The sequence below is a fragment of the Giraffa tippelskirchi genome, chromosome 6 (genome assembly GCF_054371585.1).
Source record: "Giraffa tippelskirchi isolate mGirTip1 chromosome 6, T2T-mGirTip1v1.2.pri, whole genome shotgun sequence".
Taxonomy (NCBI): domain Eukaryota; kingdom Metazoa; phylum Chordata; class Mammalia; order Artiodactyla; family Giraffidae; genus Giraffa; species Giraffa tippelskirchi.
In genome coordinates this window covers 122,238,664-122,259,339 of record NC_137280.1, presented here as the reverse complement: position 1 = coordinate 122,259,339, position 20,676 = coordinate 122,238,664, and the positions used below count along the sequence as shown (strand labels likewise).

General features: G+C 41.0%; 1 protein-coding gene and 1 long non-coding RNA gene across 35 annotated transcripts in view; one reads left to right on the top strand and one right to left on the bottom strand.

Moving 5' to 3' along the window:
- The window catches only part of KLHL3 (kelch like family member 3), a 289,234-nt gene that overhangs the window by 247,392 nt on the left and 21,166 nt on the right, over window positions 1-20,676 (top strand). For all 34 annotated transcript variants that reach the window (XM_081500695.1, XM_081500692.1, XM_081500696.1 and 31 more), the window contains one exon: window positions 9,059-9,208. In XM_081500695.1, the coding sequence (XP_081356821.1) occupies window positions 9,059-9,208 (150 nt within the window). The remainder of the gene's footprint in view (window positions 1-9,058; window positions 9,209-20,676) is intronic.
- On the bottom strand, window positions 7,488-16,403 carry LOC145510181 (uncharacterized). The gene is made up of 2 exons (XR_014056858.1): window positions 16,114-16,403; window positions 7,488-8,507 (listed from the first exon to the last, which is right to left on the bottom strand). It is a non-coding gene; the product is annotated as an uncharacterized LOC145510181 (long non-coding RNA).

The following is a 20,676-nucleotide window of genomic DNA, read 5'->3' as shown; positions in this document are numbered from 1 at the left end:
ACAGGTTTCTCAAGAGACAGGTCAGATGGTCTGGTATTCCCATCTCTTTCAGAATTTTCCACAGTTTATTGTGATCCACACAGTCAAATGCTTTGGCATAGTCAATAAAGCAGAAACAGATGTTTTTCTGGAACTCTCTTGCTTTTTCGATGATCCAGCAGATATTGGCAATTTGATCTCTGGTTCCTCTGCCTTTTCTAAAACCAGCTTGAACATCTGGAAGTTCACAGTTCACGTATTGCTGAAGCCTGGCTTGGAGAATTTTGAGCATTACTTTACTAGCATGTGAGATGAGTGCAATTGTGCGGTAGTTTGAGCATTCTTTGGCATTGCCTTTCTTTGGGATTGGAACGAAGACTGACCTCTTCCAGTCCTGTGGCCACTGCTGAGTTTTCCAAATTTGCTGGCATATCGAGTGCAGCACTTTCACAGCATCACCTTTGAGGATTTGAAATAGCTCAACTGGAATTCCATCACCTCCACTAGCTTTGTTCGTAGTGATGCTTTCTAAGGCCCACTTGACTTCACATTCCAAGATGTCTGGCTCTAGGTGAGTGATCACACCATCGTGATTATCTGTGTCATGAAGATCTTTTTTGTACAGTTCTTCTGTGTATTCTTGCCACCTCTTCTTAATATCTTCTGCTTCTGTTAGGTCCATACCATTTCTGTCCTTTATCGAGCCTATCTTTGCATGAAATGTTCCCTTGGTATCTCTAATTTTCTTGAAGAGGTCTCTAGTCTTTCCCAATCTGTTGTTTTCCTCTATTTGTTTGCACTGATCGCTGAGGAAGGCTTTCTTATCTCTCCTTGCTATTCTTTGGAACTCTGCATTCAGATGAGAATATCTTTCCTTTTCTCCTTTGCTTTTCGCTTCTCTTCTCTTCCCAGCTATCTGTAAGCGAACTAAGATGGACTGGAATGGGTGAATTTAACTCAGATGACCATTATATCTACTACTGTGGGCAAGAATCCCTTAGAAGAAATGGAGTAGCCATCATGGTCAACAGAAGAGTCCGAAATGCAGTACTTGGATGCAATCTCAAAATCGACAGAATGATCTCTGTTCGCTTCCAAGGCAAACCGTTCAATATCACGGTAATCCAAGTCTATGCCCCGACCAGTAACACCGAAGAAGCTGAAGTTGAACGATTCTATGAAGACCTACAAGACCTTCTAGAACTAACACCCAAAAAAGATGTCCTTTTCATTATAGGGGACTGGAATGCAAAAGTAGGAAGTCAAGAAACACCTGGCGTAACAGGCAGGTTTGGCCTTGGAGTACAGAATGAAGCAGGGCAAAGGCTAATAGAGTTTTGCCACGAGAACGCACTGGTAATAGCAAACACCCTATTCCAACAACACAAGAGAAGACTCTACACGTGGAAATCACCAGATGGTCAACACCAAAATCAGATTGATTATATTCTTTGCAGCCAAAGATGGAGAAGCTCTATACAGTCAGCAAAAACAAGACCAGGAGCAGACTGTGGCTCAGATCATGAACTGCTTATTGCCAAATTCAGACTTAAATTGAAGAAAGTAGGGAAAACCACTAGACCATTCAGGTATGACCTAGATCAAATCCCTTATGAGTATACAGTGGAAGTGAAAAATAGATTTAAGGGACTAGACCTGATAGACAGAATGCCTGATGAACTATGGACAGAGGTTCGTGACATTGTACAGGAGACAGGGATCAAGAAAATCCCCATGGAAAAGAAATGCAAAAAAAGCAAAATGGCTGTCTGGTCCCATCACTTCGTGGGAAATAGATGGGGAAACAGTGGAAACAGTGTCAGACTTTATTTTTGGGGGCTGCAAAATCACTGCTGATGGTGATTGCAGCCATGAAATTAAAAGACGCTTACTCCTTGGAAGGAAGGTTATGGCCAACCTAGATAGCATATTTAAAAGCAGAGACGTTACTTTGCCAACAAAAGTCCATCTAGTCAAGGCTATGGCTTTTCCAGTAGTCATGTATGGATGTGAGAGTTGGATAGTGAAGAAAGCTGAGCACCGCAGAATTGATGCTTTTGAACTGTGGTGTTGGAGAAGACTTTTGAGAGTCCCTTGGACTGCAAGGAGATCCAATCAATCCATCCTAAAGGAGATCAATCCTGGGTGTTCATTGGAAGGACTGATGTTGAAGCTGAAACTCCAATACTTTGGCCACCTCATGCGAAGAGTTGACTCATTGGAAAAGACCCTAATGCTGGGTAGAATTGGGGGCAGGAGGAGAAGGGGGTGACAAAGGATGAGATGGATGGCATCACTGACTCGATGGACATGGGTTTGGGTAGACTCCGGGAGTTGGTGATGGACAGAGAGGCCTGGTGTGCTGCAATTCATGGGGTCGCAAAGAGTTGGACACGACTGAGCAACTGAACTGAACTGACTCTAGGAGGTGGGTCATAGAGGATCTTGCTTTGATTTATGTCATCGAGTGTTCTGCCTGTGTTTTCTTCTAAGAGTTTTATAGTTTCTTGTCTTAGATTTTGGTCTTAATCCATTTTGAGTTTATCTTTGTGTATGGTGTTAGGAAGTGTTCTAATTTCGTTCTTTTACATGTAGTTGTCCAGTTTTCCCAACACCATTTATTGAAGAGGCTGTCTTTGCCCCATTGTACATTCTTGCCTCCTTTGTCAAAAATAAGGTACCCTTAGGTGCATGGGTTTATTTCTGGGCTTTCTATCTTGTTCCATTGGTCTATATTTCTGTTTTTGTGCCAGTACCATATTGTCTTGATGACTGTAGCTTTGTAGTATAATCTGAAGTCAAGAGGATTGATTCCTCCAGCTTCATTCTTTTTCAAGACTGCTTTGGATATTTGGGGTCTTCTGTGTTTCCATATGAATTGTGAAATTTTTCATTTTAGTTCTGTGAAAAATGTGGGTAATTTGATAGGAATCGCATTGAATCTGTAGTTTGCGTTTGGTAGTATAGTCATTTTCACAGCATTGATTCTTCCTTCCCAGGAACATAGAATATCTCTCCATCTGTTTATGTCATCTTTCATTAGTGTCTCATAATTTTCTGTGTACAGTTCTTTTGTCTCTTTAGGTAAGTTTATTCCTAGATATTTAATTCTTTTTGTCGCAATGGTGAATGGAATTGATTCCTTAATTTCTCTTTCTGATTTTTCATTGTTGGTATATAGAAATGCAAGTGATTTCTGTATATTGATTTTATATCCTGCAACTTTGCTAAATTCAATTTGCTGATTAGCTCTAGTAATTTTCTGATACTATCTTTAGGGTTTTCTATGTACAGTATCATGTCATCTGCAAACAATGAGAACTTCACTTCTTTTCTGATCTGGATCCCTTTTATTTCTTTTTCTCCTCTGATTACTGTAGCTAGGACTTCCAGAACTATGTTGAATAACAGTGGTAAAAGTGGACACCCTTGTGTTGTTCCTGATCTTAGGGGAATGCTTTCAGTTTTTCACCATTGAGAATAATGTTTGCTGTAGGCTTATCATATATGGCCTTTACTATGCTGAACTGATTCCTTCTATTCCCACTTTTTGAAGAGTTTTAATCATAAATGGGTGCTGAATTTTGTCAAAGGCTTTTTCTGCATCTATTGAGATTATCAAATGGCTTTTATCTTTCAATTTGTTAATATGGTGTATCACATTGATTGATTTGTGTATATTGAAGAATCCTTGCATTCCTGGAATAAACCCAAATTGACCATATGTCGAGCTTTTTGATGTGTTGCTGAATTCTGTTTGCCAAAATTTTGTTGAGGATTTTTGCATCTATGTTCATCAGTGATATTGGCCTGTAGTTTTCTTTTTTTGTGTTGTCTTTGTCTGGTTTTGGTATCAGGGTGATGGTGGCCTCAGAGAATGAGTTTGGAAGTGTCCCTTCCTCTGCAGTTTTTTGAAAGAGTTTTAGAAGGATAGGCATTAGCTCTTCTCTAAACGTTTGGTAGAATTCTCCTGTGAAGCCATTTGTTCTTGGGCTTTTGTTTTTGGGGGGATTTTTAATCACAGTTTCAATTTCAGTGCTTGTAATTTCAGTGCTCATAATTTCTATTTCTTCCTGGTTCAGTCTTGGAAGATTGAACTTTTGTACGAATCTGTCCATTTCTTCCAGATTATCCATTTTATTGCCATATAGTTGTTCATAATAATCTCTTATAATCCTTTGTATTTCTGCATTTTCTGTTGTAACCTCTCCTTTTTCATTTCTAATTTTGTTGATTTGATTCTTCTCTCTTTTGTTCTTGAGGAGTCTGGCTATAGGTTTGTCAATTTTATTTATCTTCTCAAAGAACCAGCTTTTAGTTTTATTAATCTTTACTATTGTATCTTTCATTTCTTTTTTATTTATTTCTGCTCAGATCTTTATGATTTCTTTCCTTCTACTGATTTTGGGTTTTTTTTGTTCTTGTTTTTCCAGTTGTTTTAGGTGTAAAGTTAGGTTGTCTATTTGATGTTTTTCTTGTTTCTTGAGGTAGGATTGTATTGCTGTAAACTTCCCTCTTAGAACTGCTTTTGTTGCATCCCATCCATTTTGCGTTGTCATGTTTTCATTGTCATTTGTTTCTAGAAGTTTTTTGATTTACCTTTTTATTTCTTCAGTAACCTGTTGGTTATTTAGAAAAGTGTTGTTTAATCTCCATGTGTTTGTGTTGCTTACAGTTTTTTTCCTGTAATTGATATCTAGTCTCATAGCATTGTGGTAGGAGAAGATGCCTGATACAATTTCAATTTTCTTAAATTTACTAAGGTTTGATTTGTGACCCAAGATGTGGTCTATCCTGGAGAATGTTCCATGTGCACTTGAGAAGATGGTGTATTCTTCTGCATTTGGATGAAATGTCCTGAAGATATCAATGAGATCCATCTCCTCTAATGTTTCATTTAAGACTTGTGTTTCCTTATTAGTTTTCTGTTTTGATGATCTGTCCATTGGTGTGAGTGGGGTGTTCAAAGTCTCCTACTATTATTGTGTTACTGTCAGTTTCTCCTTTTATGTCTGTTAGTGTTGTCTTATGTATTGAGGTGCTCCTATGTTGGGTGCATAGATATTTACAGTTGTTATGTCTTCCTCTTGGATTGATCCCTTGATCATTATGTAGTGTCCTTCCTTATCTCTTGTAATATTCTTTATTTTAAGGTCTATTTTGTCTGATATGAGGATTACTACCCTAGCTTTCTTTTGCTTCCCATTTGCATGGAATATATTTTTCCATCTTCTCACTTTCAGTCTATATGTGTCTTTAGGTCTGAAGTGGGTTTCTTGTAGACAGCATATATATGGGTTTTGTTTTTGTATCCATTCAGCCAGTCTGTGTCTTTTGGTTGGAGCATTTAATCCATTTACATTTAAACTAATTATTGATATACATGTTCCTACTGCCATTTTCTTAATTGTTTGGGGTTGATTTTGTAGATCTTTTTTCTTCTCTTGTATTTCTTGACTATATAAGTTCCTTTAACATTTTTTGTAAAGCTGGTTTGGTGGTACTGAATTCTCTTAACTTTTGCTTGTCTGAAAAGCTTTTTAAATCTCCCTCAATTTTGAATGAGATCCTTGCCAGGTACAGTAATCTTGGTTGTAGATTTTTCCCTTTCAATACTTTAAATATATCCTGCCATTCCCTTCGGGCCTGCAGAGTTTCTGCTGAAAGCGTATAGGGTTTCTGTTAAGCATATGGGGTTTCCCTTCTGTGGTACTTGTTGCTTTTCCCTTGCTGCTTTTAATATTCTTTCTTTGTGTTTAGTCTTTGGTAGTTTGACTAGTATATGTCTTGGTGTGTTTCTCCTTGGGTTTATCCTGTATGGGACTCTTTGTGCCTCTTGGACTTGATTGACTATTTCTTTTTCCATGTTGGGGAAATTTTCAACTATAATCTCTTCAAAAATTTTCTCATACCCTTTCTTTTTCTCTTCTTCTGGGACCCCTATAATTCAAATGTTGGTGCATTTGATATTGTCCCAGAGGTCTCTGAGACTGTCCTTGGTTCTTTTCATGCTTTTTACTTTATTCTACTCTTCAGAAGTCATTTCCACCATTTTTTCTTCAGCTCACTGATTTGTTCTTCTGCTTCAGATATTCTGCTATTGATTCCTTCTAGAGTTTTTTTAATTTCAGTAATTGTGTTGTCTGTCTCTGTATGTTTATTCTTTAATTCTTCTAGGTCTTTGTTAATTGATTCTTGCATTTTTTCCATTTTGTTTTCAAGGTTTTTGATCATCTTTACTATCATTATTCTGAATTCTTTTTCAGGTAGTTTGCTTATTTCCTCTTCATTTATTTGGACTTCTGTGTTTCTAGTTTGTTCCTTCTTTTGTGTAGTATTTCTCTGCCTTTTCTTTTTTTTTTTTTAACTAACTGTGTTTGAAGTCTCCTCTTCCCAGGCTTCAAGGTTGAATTCTTTGTTCCTTTTGGTTTCTGCCCTCCTAAGGTTGGTCCAGTGGTTTGTGTAAGCTTCACATAGGGTGAGATTTGTGCTGAGTTTTTGTTTGCTTGTTTTTCCTCTGATGGGCAAGGCTGAGTGAGGTGGTAATCCTGTCTGCTGATGATTGGGTTTGTATTTTTGTTTTGTTTGTTGTTTAGATGAGGCATCCTGCACAGGGTGCTTCTGGTGGTTGGGTGATGCTGGGGTTTGTATTCAATTGGTTTCCTTTGTGTGAGTCATCACTATCTGATACTCCCTAGGGTTAGTTCTCTGGTAGTCTAGGGTCTTGGAGTCAGTGCTCCCACTCCAAAGGCTTGGGGCTTGATCTCTTTACAGACTGTTCTCAATGGATTTCCCTTCTTTGCTGAGCTTCAAAGCTGGTTTTCCTAATAGGCGAAGTCCAAGGTCACAAGCAGTAAGTGGAAGAGGCGAGGTGCAAATCCAAGTCTGCCTCCCCCCAGACCCTGTGCTCTACACAACCCAGTGGCATATGACGACATCCACAAGGGAGACAGCATGAAGGAATTAATTTCTTTTGGCAGTAGTCAAAATATCTTTAAAATACCAGGTATAAAACATTTTCAGTCCACCAGATGCTTGTTTCATTTTGAAAAATCAATTTTTATGAAACTGCTCTGAGAAGTAGTTTTGTGTTTGTTAATGCCTGGTTATATTCTTGAAAAAGTAGAAGCCAACTTCAGGCCACAACAGGTAGAAACTGAGAAGAAAAAGGCTCTCTTCTCTAACACTTGGTCATGAAAATCCTGATTCATTCTTGCAAAAATTGTACTGGATCATCACTTACATATCTTACCAAGAGTTCAGTCTAGAAGTCATATGAAGAGGAAGACTGACCAAATCAGAAAGTACCTGCAGGATGGTAACCGGAACGGTGGGGCTTCTGAACGAGCGACTGAAGTAGCTGGGGAATATTCAGCCTTCCAAGATCTTGGCAGCTGAGAAATAAAAGACAGAGGGAGGGAGCACAGGGCAGGAACAGCACCTAGGCATGTGCCTATGGGGGTGGCTGCCTGAGGTTCCCCGGAGCGGAGGGAAAAAAGTCCTGCAACTGGACAAAACATCTTTATTAATCAAATAGGAACCATTACCATCAACACATTTTTGCCAATGAGAAATAAGTTTGTTTATTCCTGTAGCATAAAAATCCATGCTTCAGGATTCAAAAAACTCTTGGAAAGCGTTTTCTGCCTCCTGCTGGTTGTGGAAGTGTTTTCCCTGCAAAAAGTTGTCGAGATGCTTGAAGTGGTAGTCAGTTGGTGAATATGGCGGATGAGGCAAAACTTCATAGCCCAATTTGTTCAGCTTTGGAAGTGTTGGTTGTGTGATATGTGGTTGCGATTGAGTGTTGTCATGGAGAAGAACTGGGCCCTTTCTGTTGACCAATGCTGGCTGCATGCATTGCATTTTTGGGTGCATCTCATTGATTTGCTGAGCATACTTCTCAGATGTATTGGTTTCACCAGGATTCAGAAAGCTGTAGTGGATCAGACTGGCAGCAGACCACCAAACAGTGACCATGACCTGTTTTGGGTGCAAATGGCTTTGGGAAGTGCTTTGGAGTTTCTTTGTGGTCTAACCACTGAGCTGGTTGTTGCCAGTTGTTATATAAAAGCCACTTTTCATTACACATCACAATCCAATTGAGAAATTCATTGGAAGTTCATTGTTATTGTGTAGAATAAGAGAAGACGACACTTCAAAGCAATGATTTTTTTTCTTTTGCTTTTTGGTCAGCTCATGAGGCACCCACTTATTGAGCTTTGTCACCTTTGCAGTTTGCCGAACAACCATAGAATGGTCGGCATTGAGATCTTCGGCAACTTCTTATGTAGATGTAAGATGATCAGCTTCAATGATGGTTCCCAGTTGGTCATTGTCAACTTGTGATCATTGGCCACTGCGCTCCTCATCTTCAAGACTCTTGTCTCCTTTGTAAAACTTCTTGAACCATCACTGCAGTTCCTAGGCCAAATACATTGTTGATGTTATGAGTTGTCTCCACTGCTTTACGACCCATTTTGAACTCAGATCACTCAAATTTGGTTTTTGTCTAACATCATTTCTATAGTCTAAAATAAATATAAATAGCAAGTAGTCATTAGCAAATAAAATATAAAGTGCGTATAAAATGCACATTAAAATGATGTATAACATAACCATATTTATCTAAGAATGTATTCCAATATCAAACAGCAAAGTTCAGCAATGAAAAACCACAATTACTTTTGCACCAACCTAATACATTCCAATCAGGGGGCATGTGGAAATAAGCCTTAGGGACAATAAATTGTCCTTATATTATTTAAGTTTCCAAGAAAATACAACATGTGAGGTTGTGGGGTACTTTAATATGCCTGCCTTGCGTCTTACAGATGAGGAAAATGAGGATCAGAGGAGGTAAGTGGTAGAGCTGGGATTTGATGCCAGAGCTTCATCACTTACTCCATTGCACTCTTGAGATGCAGGAGGCTGTAACTCTGGACCTTGGTCTTGGGGTTTGAGACAATGTGATGTGGGAATGGATGAGTGTGGGAGCACAGGAATGACTCAGCCCAGGGAGATGGTTTAGGAAATGGGGCTGAACTCTGCCCCAGGATCACCTGTGGGTTATTACCTTTAGACAGTTGAAGAAGAAGCTTTGATAAAGAATAACAACACCTGTAAGGACTTCCTCATCGAGGCCATGAAATACCATCTACTCCCTCTGGATCAGAGGCTCTTGATTAAAAACCCAAGGACCAAGCCCAGGACTCCAGTCAGCCTGCCCAAGGTAAGACCCAGCCCACTACTAAGAGTTGAGACTGTGACCTGGGAAAATGGCCTTGCACACCTGCCTCAAAGTCTCTCCTCATCCATGGCTGCTCCGCATCTCAGCTGTATTTACCATCTCAGAGATGGAGTCTGCTGGTTCCTCTCTAATCTGCTGGTACCTCTCTCTTCCAGGGTCTTCCTTTCCTAAGAGTGTCAAGGTAACTTTCAGTGTCACCAGGGAGGCTTGAGAAGAACTCAGGGCTCTTTTCTTCTCTTTCTTGTTTCACACCAGGGTTTGGGCTCTATTTCATTTGGAAGCAGAGGAATGGCTGTGCAAGTTTTGACTTAGTGGTGGCCACAGCAATCCTCTCTCTAGGTGATTCTTTGAGCCAGAACAGCCCTAGTCTGGTTTCTCCCCTCACCACAGAGCCAGTAAAGACAATTAGGGCTGCCAGAGGAGAGAAGGGCCCTTAAGGAGCCTGACAGGTAATAAGGCAGGGGAAAGGAATGTGGGAAATGAAAGCATGTGAGGGAGCCAGGGGGAGGGAAGGGTGAGCATAGGAGGGGACACCATGATGGAGAGTCTGTGCTGGGTGCTGGCTGCTCCAGTTCCCTGTGAGTCCCCTTCTCTCCCTGGTCCTCAGGTCCCTCACCTCCAGAATGAAAAGGATGCTGCAGTATACAGCCTGTAAAGTCCTTTCTGGCTTGGCATTTGCATCATCTTTCCAGGATCCTAACATATGAAGTCTATGGGGGAGGTCCCAGCCAACCCAGAAGGAAGGGTGGAGGAGAGGCGTGAGTCATGTTGACTCATCCACTACAAGCAGGTGAACCCAGGGGTTATGTCGACCCTCGCCTTGCCCTCTTCTTCCCCTTTGTGGTTTGCCTTACTCCTCACCTGCTGCTTCCAGGAAGGGTTTCACGGGGTTCAAGAGGCATGTTTAGATTTTCCAAGGTTTGCTGCTCCTTCTCTCCATTCTGCTGTGTGACCCCAGATCATGGAGAACATAGTGGTTGCAATGTGAATGTCCCAGATTTTAACAGAAGCAGCTGAGTTTATTGAGTACTTACTGTGCACCATGCAGTGAACTGAAGCTATCACATAGAACGTAGAAGTAATTATCCAAGTTCAGCAAGGAGGAAGCTGAAGGCCAGAGATACTAAGGAACTTGCCCAAAGCCAACACAGCTAATGTGGTAGAACCAGATTTTGAATTGAGTTTTTCTCCCCCTCCAAACCTATTCTTGAACCCATACCATCTTGCACCTGCTCCACTTTTGTAAACCTGAGAGTTTTACCTACCTGTTTGCCACCTGTTGCCAGTGCTGGCTAGAAGGGCAACTACAGGGCATGGACTGCTGTCTGATGGACCATTTGCCTTACTGCCTGTTGATGTGTTTTGTTGGAACATTGCGTTGAAATGTCTTCATGTTTTTCAAAGTGATAATAACTTTATTATAGAAATATGTGCTCATTGTAGGTTATTAAAAGAATACTGCAATTTTGAAATAAAGTGAAAACCACCTGAAATCCCTCCACCCAGGGACAATCACTTTGGTGAATTTTCTTCTGGACGTATCTCTGCACACTTATTCACAAATAAAACACACACTTTTAGATAAATGGACTCTTGCTACACAGATTGAAATCTTTTTTGTCTACTCAACCAAGTGTCACAGACTACTTTCAGTGTTACCAGTATGGGTAAAACCAGCATTTAAATTGTAATAGGGGTACAGCATTTAGTTATATTTAGATACTGTTATTTATGTAACTATCCTCTATTGATGGGTCTTGCAATAATTTCCATTTTTAGACATATAAACATTTATATGTCAGATATCCTTTTAAAGAAGACATCTTGTTTTAGTTTGCTTTTCTTTAGTTGTGAGTAAGATTAATCTTGGTTTCATGGGATTATTGGCATTTGTTTTGGGCGGGGCATGGAACTTTTCTGTTCATGTCCTTTCCCCATTTTTTTGTTGGACCGTATGTTTTTTTAATTAATGGTTTTTAGATGTGCTTTTAAGAGTTTAGGTCTTTGTATGTATTTTAATATTTTTTTCTTAGTTTTTAGTTTGTCTCTAAATTTGTTTATAACATTTTGAAATCCCGAAAAAGTAATAAGTAGTCAAATTGATCTATCTTCTGCTTGATGCACTTAGAATTGGTTTTTGTGCAAGGAGTGAGAGTAGGAATTCAGCTTTGTTTGTATGGTAAGTCATGAACCAGTTGCCTCAAAGTTATTTTATTCAGTAGTCTCCCTCTCTCCCATGGACTTGAATGTCACCTTCAATTATGGTCTGAATTTCCACCAGCTTTGTTTCTGGAGAATACTGATTCTAAGGTACACTGTTGTGTTGTTTTGTGTGCAGGCCGTTTCTTACACCCTGGGTTTTCAGCTGGCCTTGTTGCTTGTCTGTGACTTTTCCCTTTGGAAGCTGAATTTCTCATCCTATCTGATATCAGGGTAATGATGTATTTTCCCGGTGAGTGTATTCTGGAGCTAAGGAAGTGGTGCATCACTGGCCCATTCTCTTTGTGTGGTAACCATAGCCAGTGACCTCTCCTTTTCCTAGGCTCTCCATCTGGGTGTTACCACATATACCCACAAAAAAACAGTTTTGAAAATCAAAGCCAAGTTTGTGTCTGGGCCTGAACTAAACAGCCTGACCCCCGGCCTCAGCAACACACCTTGTGCCCCTTCCCAGATACTTTGTAGTTGAGCAGAGTCCACCCCTTGTTTCAGGAAGCCAAAGATGTCCCTATGTTGCCTCTACTCCTTGAGAACCATTTATTTTCCAGATGAAATGTTCAGATTTCTGGGCACATAGCCTTCTACAGGCGACTGGAACCATGATTCCCTTTGAATCTGCTGAAGGGATTTAAAAAAAAAAGGCATGACTACTCTGCCTCATTGTTCCCCCAACTTTAATCCTTGAATGATGTAAGATTGTATTGTCCACTCTACTTCTCAAATTCTTACTCCTGTCACCACTGTGTGGGCACTTAAATTAACAAGATCCCTACTGCAGGGTTGAGGAATGGGGTGTGCTGAGGGGAGCTGTCACTGTGAAGATTACAGACTGTGCTCATTAAATTGTGACAGTAATAGTCAGTGTAGTCATATGCCTACTCTACAGAGTTTACTCAGAGAGGTTAAATAACTTGCCCAGTTACACAGCTAGAAAGTATAGATCTGGGGTTTTAACAAGGTCTGTTCCATTCCAAATTCTTGTGCCAAACTGCCTCTAGGAACAGATTTTCAGGTTTTGGTGGCAGATGAAAAAAGATTCTTTTCTTTCTCCTCCTTTTATTTTTTTTCTTTTTCCTTCTCTCCCCTCTTCCATTTACCCTTTCTTCTCTCCTTCCCTTCATTTTTCCTTTCTTTTTTCTTTTTCTTGCTCAGCAAAATTTTCTTTCATTAGAACACTATAATATCTCATTCATCTTATTAAGAGATGCATTTCTAATACATTTATTTCTTTAAGTCAAGACTTTATATTTTTAGTGCACTTTTAGTGCTATTCATAGTCAAATTGAGGGGAAGGTAGAGATTCCCTATATACCTTCTGCCCCTACAATGTGTAGCTTCCCTCATTATCAACATCCCAGATTATTTTCTTTTAGGTTTATTGAGGTATAATAATTTATTCACAGTAAAATTTGCTTTTTTTAGGGATGCAGTTTGATGAATTTTGGCAACTATACACAGTCATATAACCATCATCTTCATCAAAATATGGAACATTTTAATCACTCTAAAAACTTCTCTCGTGTTCCTTTGCAGTCAAGCCCCTTCTCCCATCCCCACGTCCTGATAGCTACTGAGCTGATTTCTGTCCTTACAGTCTTCTCTTTTCTAGAATGTCATATAAATGTAATTATGCCATATGCAGCTTTTTGATCTTGCCTTATATCTCTTAGCATCATGCTTTTGGGATTCATCCATGTTGTTTCATGTATCAAGAGTTCATTACTTTTTATTTCTAAGGAATAGTCCATTGTATGAATGTATTATACTTTGTTTATCCATTTATCAGTTGATGGACATTTGGTGTCCAGTCTTTTCGCTTTTACAGATAAAGCTACTTTGAACATTCACTTATAGATCTTTGTGTGCACATAAATTTTAATTTCTCTTGGGTAAATACTTTACATTCTCTTGGGAGTAGGATTGTTGGGCTGAGTGGCAACTATATGTTTAACTTTTTAAGAAATTGTTAAATATTTGTTTAGATGACGGTGCCATTGTGCTTTCCCAGCAGCAATGTATGTGAGTCTTTGTTACTACATTGTCTCACCATACTTGTATTATCTATTTTTTTAAAATAAAAATTGGCCATTCTAGTAAATATGTGGTCGCATCTCACTGTGGCTTTAATGTACATTTCTCTGGTTAATGATTTTAAACATTTTTTCATGTGCTTATTTGTCATTTGTATGTCTTCTTTGGTGAAATCTGTGTTCAAATCTTTTCACATTTAAGAAATTATTTTCTAATTATTGACTTCTAAGAGTTCTTTATGGGTCTGATCAACTCAAAGTCTTTGCTTTTGACTATGGCATGGTACTAACCCCACACGGATGTTGGTAGCAGGTCTAATTGCTGAGCATGTGCCAGGCACTGGGCTGAGTGATTTACATTTATTACCTCATAGGATTGTCAAACCTGTCATCATCCTCCTTTTATGCATGAGGAAACTGAATCTCGGGTTATGTCACCTTCTCGTTATGTATTATTATCATTTTCTGCATTACAGATTACCCTAACCTTGGTGGCTTAACACAGCAAGCGTTTGTTATCTCACAGTTCCTGTGGGCAGGGATCCTGGAGGGGCTCAGCTGCATCGTTCTGGTGCAGGACCTCTTGTTGGCCTGCAGTTAAGCTGCTGGTTTGCACTGCAGTCCCCTCGAGGCTCGTTTAGGGAGGATCTGATTCTAAGCTCACTCTCGTGGTTGCTAAGAGGCATCAGTTCCCCACCCCATGGCCTTCTCCTTAAGCTACTTGGGTGTCCTCAACACATGGCAGGTGACTTCCCTCAGAGTGAGTAATTTCTACAGTAAAAGAACAGGAAAGCTCACCTGTGACGGGAGCTGTAGTCTTTTAATAACCTTCTCTCAAAGTGATATTCCATCACCTCTGCTATATTTTATTTGCTGGGAGCAAGTCAGCAAGTCTAGCCCACACTCAAGGGAGGGGTGGTGATTAGGTTCCATATCTTGAGTGGAGGAGTACCAAAGAATTTGTGATGTGTCTATAAGCATAGCTAGTAAATAGCTGAGCTGAGATTTAAGCCCAGAGTGAGTGATTCCAGACCATGCCTCCACACTTTATAAAAGCATTTTAGCTGAATACTGGGTAGAAAGAAACCCAATTCTTACTCTCTGAGGACTTTTAAGAAGTCCTTCTGAGAAAGTGAGGTAGACGTGGCCAAATGAGGAAAAAGAGAAGTTGGGAGAAAATGGGACTCCCTGGAAGAGTGGCCACAGGAATTCCAGGGGCCAGCAGGTTTGAGCTTTCATGAGTTCAGCCCAAGTTGGCTTTCTGACAAAGCTGACTTTGAGAAACTAAGTGGTGGAGAGAGATTTGTACTGTTCTCAGCAATTTTCAGCAATGAACTGTTTGCCAGCCAAATCCCCTCCCTGAAAGAAGCAAGACTCTGCCTTGAGATAGCTGCAGAGGCTAATAAGGGATTTTTGTTCTTGTGCCTTATACACACTGATCATACTGACACATTCAAGCCGGAACAGCTAATAGCCTCATCTGAGCTCCCACACATTCACCGCCCAGCACTTTCCTCATGGCTGGGTTGCCATGGACAACTAGGGGCTGTCTCCCAGACACTCACAACACTCCTACGTTACCCTGTGCTGCAGATAGTAGCAGAGAAATGAGATTTCAGGAAGATGGAAATAAACCCTGTAGAGATGTACTGAATCTGGCACTTTTCACTGTCATCTCAGTTCAGTTGACATCTCTATTAAACCTTTAGATGACACCAAAAGCTCGTTTGGGCTGATAGTGGGTGGCTTCCTCCTAGGTTGGGCTGCCCTGCTTTCAGAAGATAGTGTTGGAACCAAGGCTTGTTGGCAGGGTAGGTTGGATGACTTCTCTCCTGTGCCAGGCCGGTGAGTGGACACTGCTCTTCCCTCATCTTGATCCTTTCAATAGACCCAGGCTGCACCCTGGAAAACACTCTAGGGTCCTGAAAAAGCCCCATCATTATCCCTGGAGTTACTGGTGCTCACTCTCCCATTCACAGATCATAAGTATCCTTTTCTACCGTTTGTTGAGGATCTGTTTTTTAGCAACTGTTTTAAATGGTAGTAATGATGCTGGCGTTGATCTAATAATAGAAGCTAACATTTAGTGTGTGCCCTTTACCAAGCGCTGTGCTAAATGCTCTATATCATTTAAGCCTCCTGACACCCATTGGGGAAGTATCCTGTCATTCTGGTATTTTAGGTAGTGGAAGTGAGCTTGGCAAGGGTAAGTGGCTGCCCAAGTTCACACAGTGAGTTAGTGACGGGGCTGGTGTTTGAGCACAGATGTGTCTGACCCCAAAGTCCATTTCCCACTCATGCTCTCCTCCCCTGGATATTGCTCTTGTGTTGCTGCTTCTCCACCCCTCGTTTCTGCATCCTGGCTGTCAGTCCTTGCCTGGAGCACCTGTTGCTCAGGAACCTGCTGGGACAAGTCTTCTGCCTCAACCTCGACATGCTCCTTCGGATGAATTTTTGGTGTTAGCCCTGCGGCCCCACGCACCAGGGTAAGAGAGACTCGCTTCCTGCCCTGGCCCGAGGGACCGACTGGCTGGGCCTGCCTTCTGCCCAGCTCACCGGTCGTGGAAGAGAGTTTGGACACACACTGTACTCTTGCCTGATGAACACAGTGTGCAGAGCCTGGTTCATTCCACTCACCTGAGTGCAGAGTCTGTGAGTTAGGGTCTGGGTCCTGCTGGGAAGTTCTGCGCTGTTCACTTGCTGCCCTTTTTCTGGCCAGTCTCTGCTCCCTAATGGCTCTCTGTATACAGCAGTTGTTAGACCGTAAGGAGGGGCCAACGGGCTTGGCTCCCAGGTCACACTGGTAGAGTCAGACTCATCCAAGTGAAAGAAATGGTATGATGTGTTTTTGTTTTTAAAAGCCATCTTGTTATGCTGGGAGTGCAGTTTCCTTCCTACGAAATCAGATAGTCTTTCCATGGTCTCACAAACATCCTTGAAGCAAACGGCCACTTGGCTTTCTAAAATGAGGGTGTTTTCCTTGGGAGTCATCCAGTAGCTGTGCCCTGTCGAGTCCGGCTCACCAATGTTGTATCACCCAGAACTCCCCCCTCACCAGGAGATCTGCAGCCTTCCACACAGTGATGACTGAGACTTGGAGTCAGGACCCTGAGTGCCCTGCCGGACTCCCAAGTACTCTGCTGACCTTGAATGTGATTAAGTTTGGCCTAGCATGATTGTTGGCCTGGAACCAGTTCTTTAGTTATTTTGTGATTCCCATATGACCACTGGTAGCTCAGAGTTAGTTACCTTGAAGGATAAATGTTAAAAATAGTGATCATTAAACAAGCTGATTTGATTCACTAATTTGTATTAAAGACATTACACATCTTTAGTAAAGTGAGACTTAGAATGTTGGGGAAAGAAAGAAATATGCCTATTGAACTCTTTGGGCCTGAGTTTTTCTGGAAATGTCAAATGTGGGCTTGCAAGAAAGAACGGATCAAGTCTCTTCTTGCCCTGACAAACTGTGGTTTCTTTAAGTAGCTGGAAATTTAGTTTCAGAGATGTAATACATGTAGACTCTGGAGAATACTCGTTTTTATCTGATTGGTTGCTAAGTTCAGGTATCTATGGAAACAACTATCCATTAGTAGTCAAGGTAGGAAATTTGTTCTTTTTCACACTGCACAATTACAAGGCGATGAGCATAGTGCTCCATATATGATGGCTTTTTGCAAGACCTGCCATAGAAATTGGGTTTCTTATGCTTACGAGAGAAGCAGAAAGCACACCTATTCCTCCCTCTGCCTTGAGCTGCCTCCACATTTTCAGAAACCAGTGATTTGCGAAACCTCATAATTGCTCTTCCCAGATCATTGTACAGGCTCTCACCAGTGGTTTTATGAGCTCAAAGGCAGGTTTATTTTGAAAACCTTCTTCTGTATCATTTTTGTCTGTGTACATCAAATTTTTGCATTTCTTTAATACTGTTTCTGTGTTACTATGGAAATTCTCAGAGACGAGTGCTGGATTTTCTCCAATATGAATGTACTGATACCGCCCTACTTTGGTGGAAGATAGTTTCTGGGGCATGGTTAAGTCACCTGAAACTTTGCCTTTTTTTGTTTATGGCAGAAGCTTTGATAGCTTCTGCAAAGAATTGATAGCTTCTGCCTTCTGGTGGTTGAATCAAAAGATAGGAAAAGCTCCCTCTTTTTCTTTTTGTTTGTTTTCCTCAAATTCTGTCCCTAGAATTGTAATCTGGTGTTCAACATGTCTTAATCCAAGAAAGACATTCTGGCTAATTTTTTTTTTTTTAACTGTGTGTTTTTTCATTTAACTCTTTGCATGAGGTCTTTACTATTTATTTATTCTGAATAAATATCTGAGTCATTACTTTTACCTGATACCCTAAGGCCCAAGGATTATCTTAGTAATTGCTGCTGCTGCTGCTAAGTCGCTTCAGTTGTGTCTGACTCTGTGCGACCCCAAAGACGGCAGCCCACCAGGCTTCTCCGTCCCTGGGATTCTCCAGGCAAGAACACTGGAGTGGGTTGCCATTTCCCTCTCCAATGCATGAAAGTGAAAAGTGAAAGTGAAGTCGCTCAGTCGTGTCCGACTCTTTGCAATCCCATGGACTCCAGCCTACCAAGCCCCTCCGTCCACGGGATTTTCCAGGCAAGAGTACTGGAGTGATAATTGAGGCAGATGTTTTTTTGTTGTGCTGGCAGGGCTCACTGTCTAGAAGAGGAGACAAAGTTACCAGACAGAACATAAAATTGGGCACTTTTAGTGGGAGAACCCTGGGCATATGTGATCTTGGGGGCAGGACCTGTGATTCAGCTTTGGAGGTCAAGAGGTTCTCTTGGAGGAAGTGATGTGTAAATTGAGACCTGAAAGATAAGCAGGTGTTGGAGGAGGGGGATCAGGTTGGGGAAGAGTATTTTAAGGAGAGGAAACAACTTGTGTGAGGATTTTGGGTACTTGAGGTCATTGCAGAAAGAAAGCTAAAAACTACTTTTACTCCTGCTGCTGCTGCTGCTAAGTCACTTCAGTCATGTCCGACTCTGTGCGACCCCATAGATGGCAGCCCACCAGGCTCCCCCATCCCTGGGATTCTCCAGGCAAGAACTCTGGAGTGGGTTGCCATTTCCTTCTCCAATGCATGAAAGTGAAAAGTGAAAGTAAAGTCGCTCAGTTGTGTCTGACCCTCAGCGACCCCCTGGACTGCAGCCTGCCAGGCTCCTCCATCCATGGGATTCTCCAGGCAAGAGTACTGGAGTGGGTTGCCATGGCCTTCTCCAGTTTTATTCCTACTTGGCCCCAAAATCAGATATAAAAGAAAATCCTTGAAATGGTTTGACTTCATTTTAACTTTACCAACTCAAAACCAGAAAGGCAGTACAAATTCTAGGTATGTTTATGAACTCAGGTCATTCAGCCCTGGAGGAAGAAGTTGGGCATTGTCTGAAGTTTTCCCGGAGGCTGTGTTCATTAACGTCCCCTCTTGAACTGTTCATGGATCTCAGCCAAGAATTGCAGATAGGAAATAATGTAGAATTCTGCATCTCTCTGAAAAGGACTGCTCCTGACACAGAGCAGCAGACCGTCTGAGCAGAGGAAAGTCAAATGCTGAACATTTATTTCTGGAGCCAACAGCATCCCTAAGCCTGGACTATGTGCCCTGGGTTCCTTTGGGATAGTCCAGAAGTCAGAACTGAATTCTGAGTTTTTGAACACTGGTCACTCATATTTGGTCACAGAGGAGCTGCAGACTAACTCTAATGACCATTGACCACCCACATGGGCAGTAGGCAAGCCTGATTCTAGAATCCTGGGGCATAAATAATTGATCTTGAGCAATGGTGGTCAGCCCTATATCTATCTCCCTCTATGGTGGATAATGTTCAGCTGAGGGGTGTGCTCCTGTGTGCTGACACAGATTTTGATGATCACTTTTCTCCCCAAAATCACTTTGAGGAGGAGTAAAGAACACTATGATAAGTATAATGGCAAAAATGGTTAATGGCACATCATCAGGAAATCCCTATATTTGTGGGAGTAAAACAGTGGTTATCAAAGTATGACTCTTAGAATTGCAGCATCAACATCAACTTAGAAATGTGTATTCTCAGGCCCACTTCAGACCTACTAAACCAGAAACTCTGAGGGTGAGGCCCAGCAGTTTGTGTCTTAACAAGCCCTCAAGGGGATTCTGATGCACACTGAAGTTTGAGATCCACTGGGGTAAATAAGACAAGCCTCAGGTAATGAGAAGATCCTGTGACTTATATTGATTGTCTGCCTGTGACTTCATCTCTTTCTCTCCACTTAAGAAAGCATATTGGAATGAGTGAGTGACAATAATGTCATTGTGGGGCAGCCATGAATTTGTATAAGTTTATTGAAATATGTAAAATTTTATTAACTTTGGTGCTTTAATTTTTATTTATTAATAGCTCATGACAATTGTCATAGCGACGGGGATACCACAATGGAGTGATAACGTTCTGTTGCTACAGCCAAAACAGTGACTTTCTTTTTTGTTTGTTTGTTTTTAAATACTACATCCTACACTAAGAAATATGCCTAAATTGCTTTCAAGGAGACACATACATGTGTGTATAACCAGAACAAGTATTTTATGAGATAACATCCTTATGGTATTTTCTGTGTTGTTCTATTAAAAGTATGCTGATTGAAACTTTTTAAAATTGATTTCATGACCCACCAATGAAATGTGACCTGCAGTTTGAAAACCACAGCTGTCCTGGCATAGACCTCATCTTTAGAGTGGGGCAGTGAGTAGCGGGGAGGGGCTGCCTTCACCTCTGTGTCAGATGCACTTGGCTTTCAGTCTCTCTTCTGCTGCTCTTAGCTGTGTGACCTTGGGCAGTTTCCCTGTATTTTATGAGCTTTACTTTCCTGACCGTCAATGTGGATGGTAATACCTACCTCACTGAGTTGTGGTGACAGAGGAATGACAACATACTTCACATGATGACTAGCAGTGGTAGCTACTACCTTACTTGTAGAAATAGTACTAGTAGCATTATTTTTCAGAACATCATCAGTTACATACATTTCTGTGGTAACCACCACAAAACAGTGTTTTACAAATTTCTTCCCATACTCCAATGAATAAGTACCCCCCTACAATCTATGTATTCAAAAATATTTTTGAATTAATTTTATCTTAAAAATGCATACAAATTCTATACTCTATTCCAAAATACATTCAGATGTTGAGATATATAT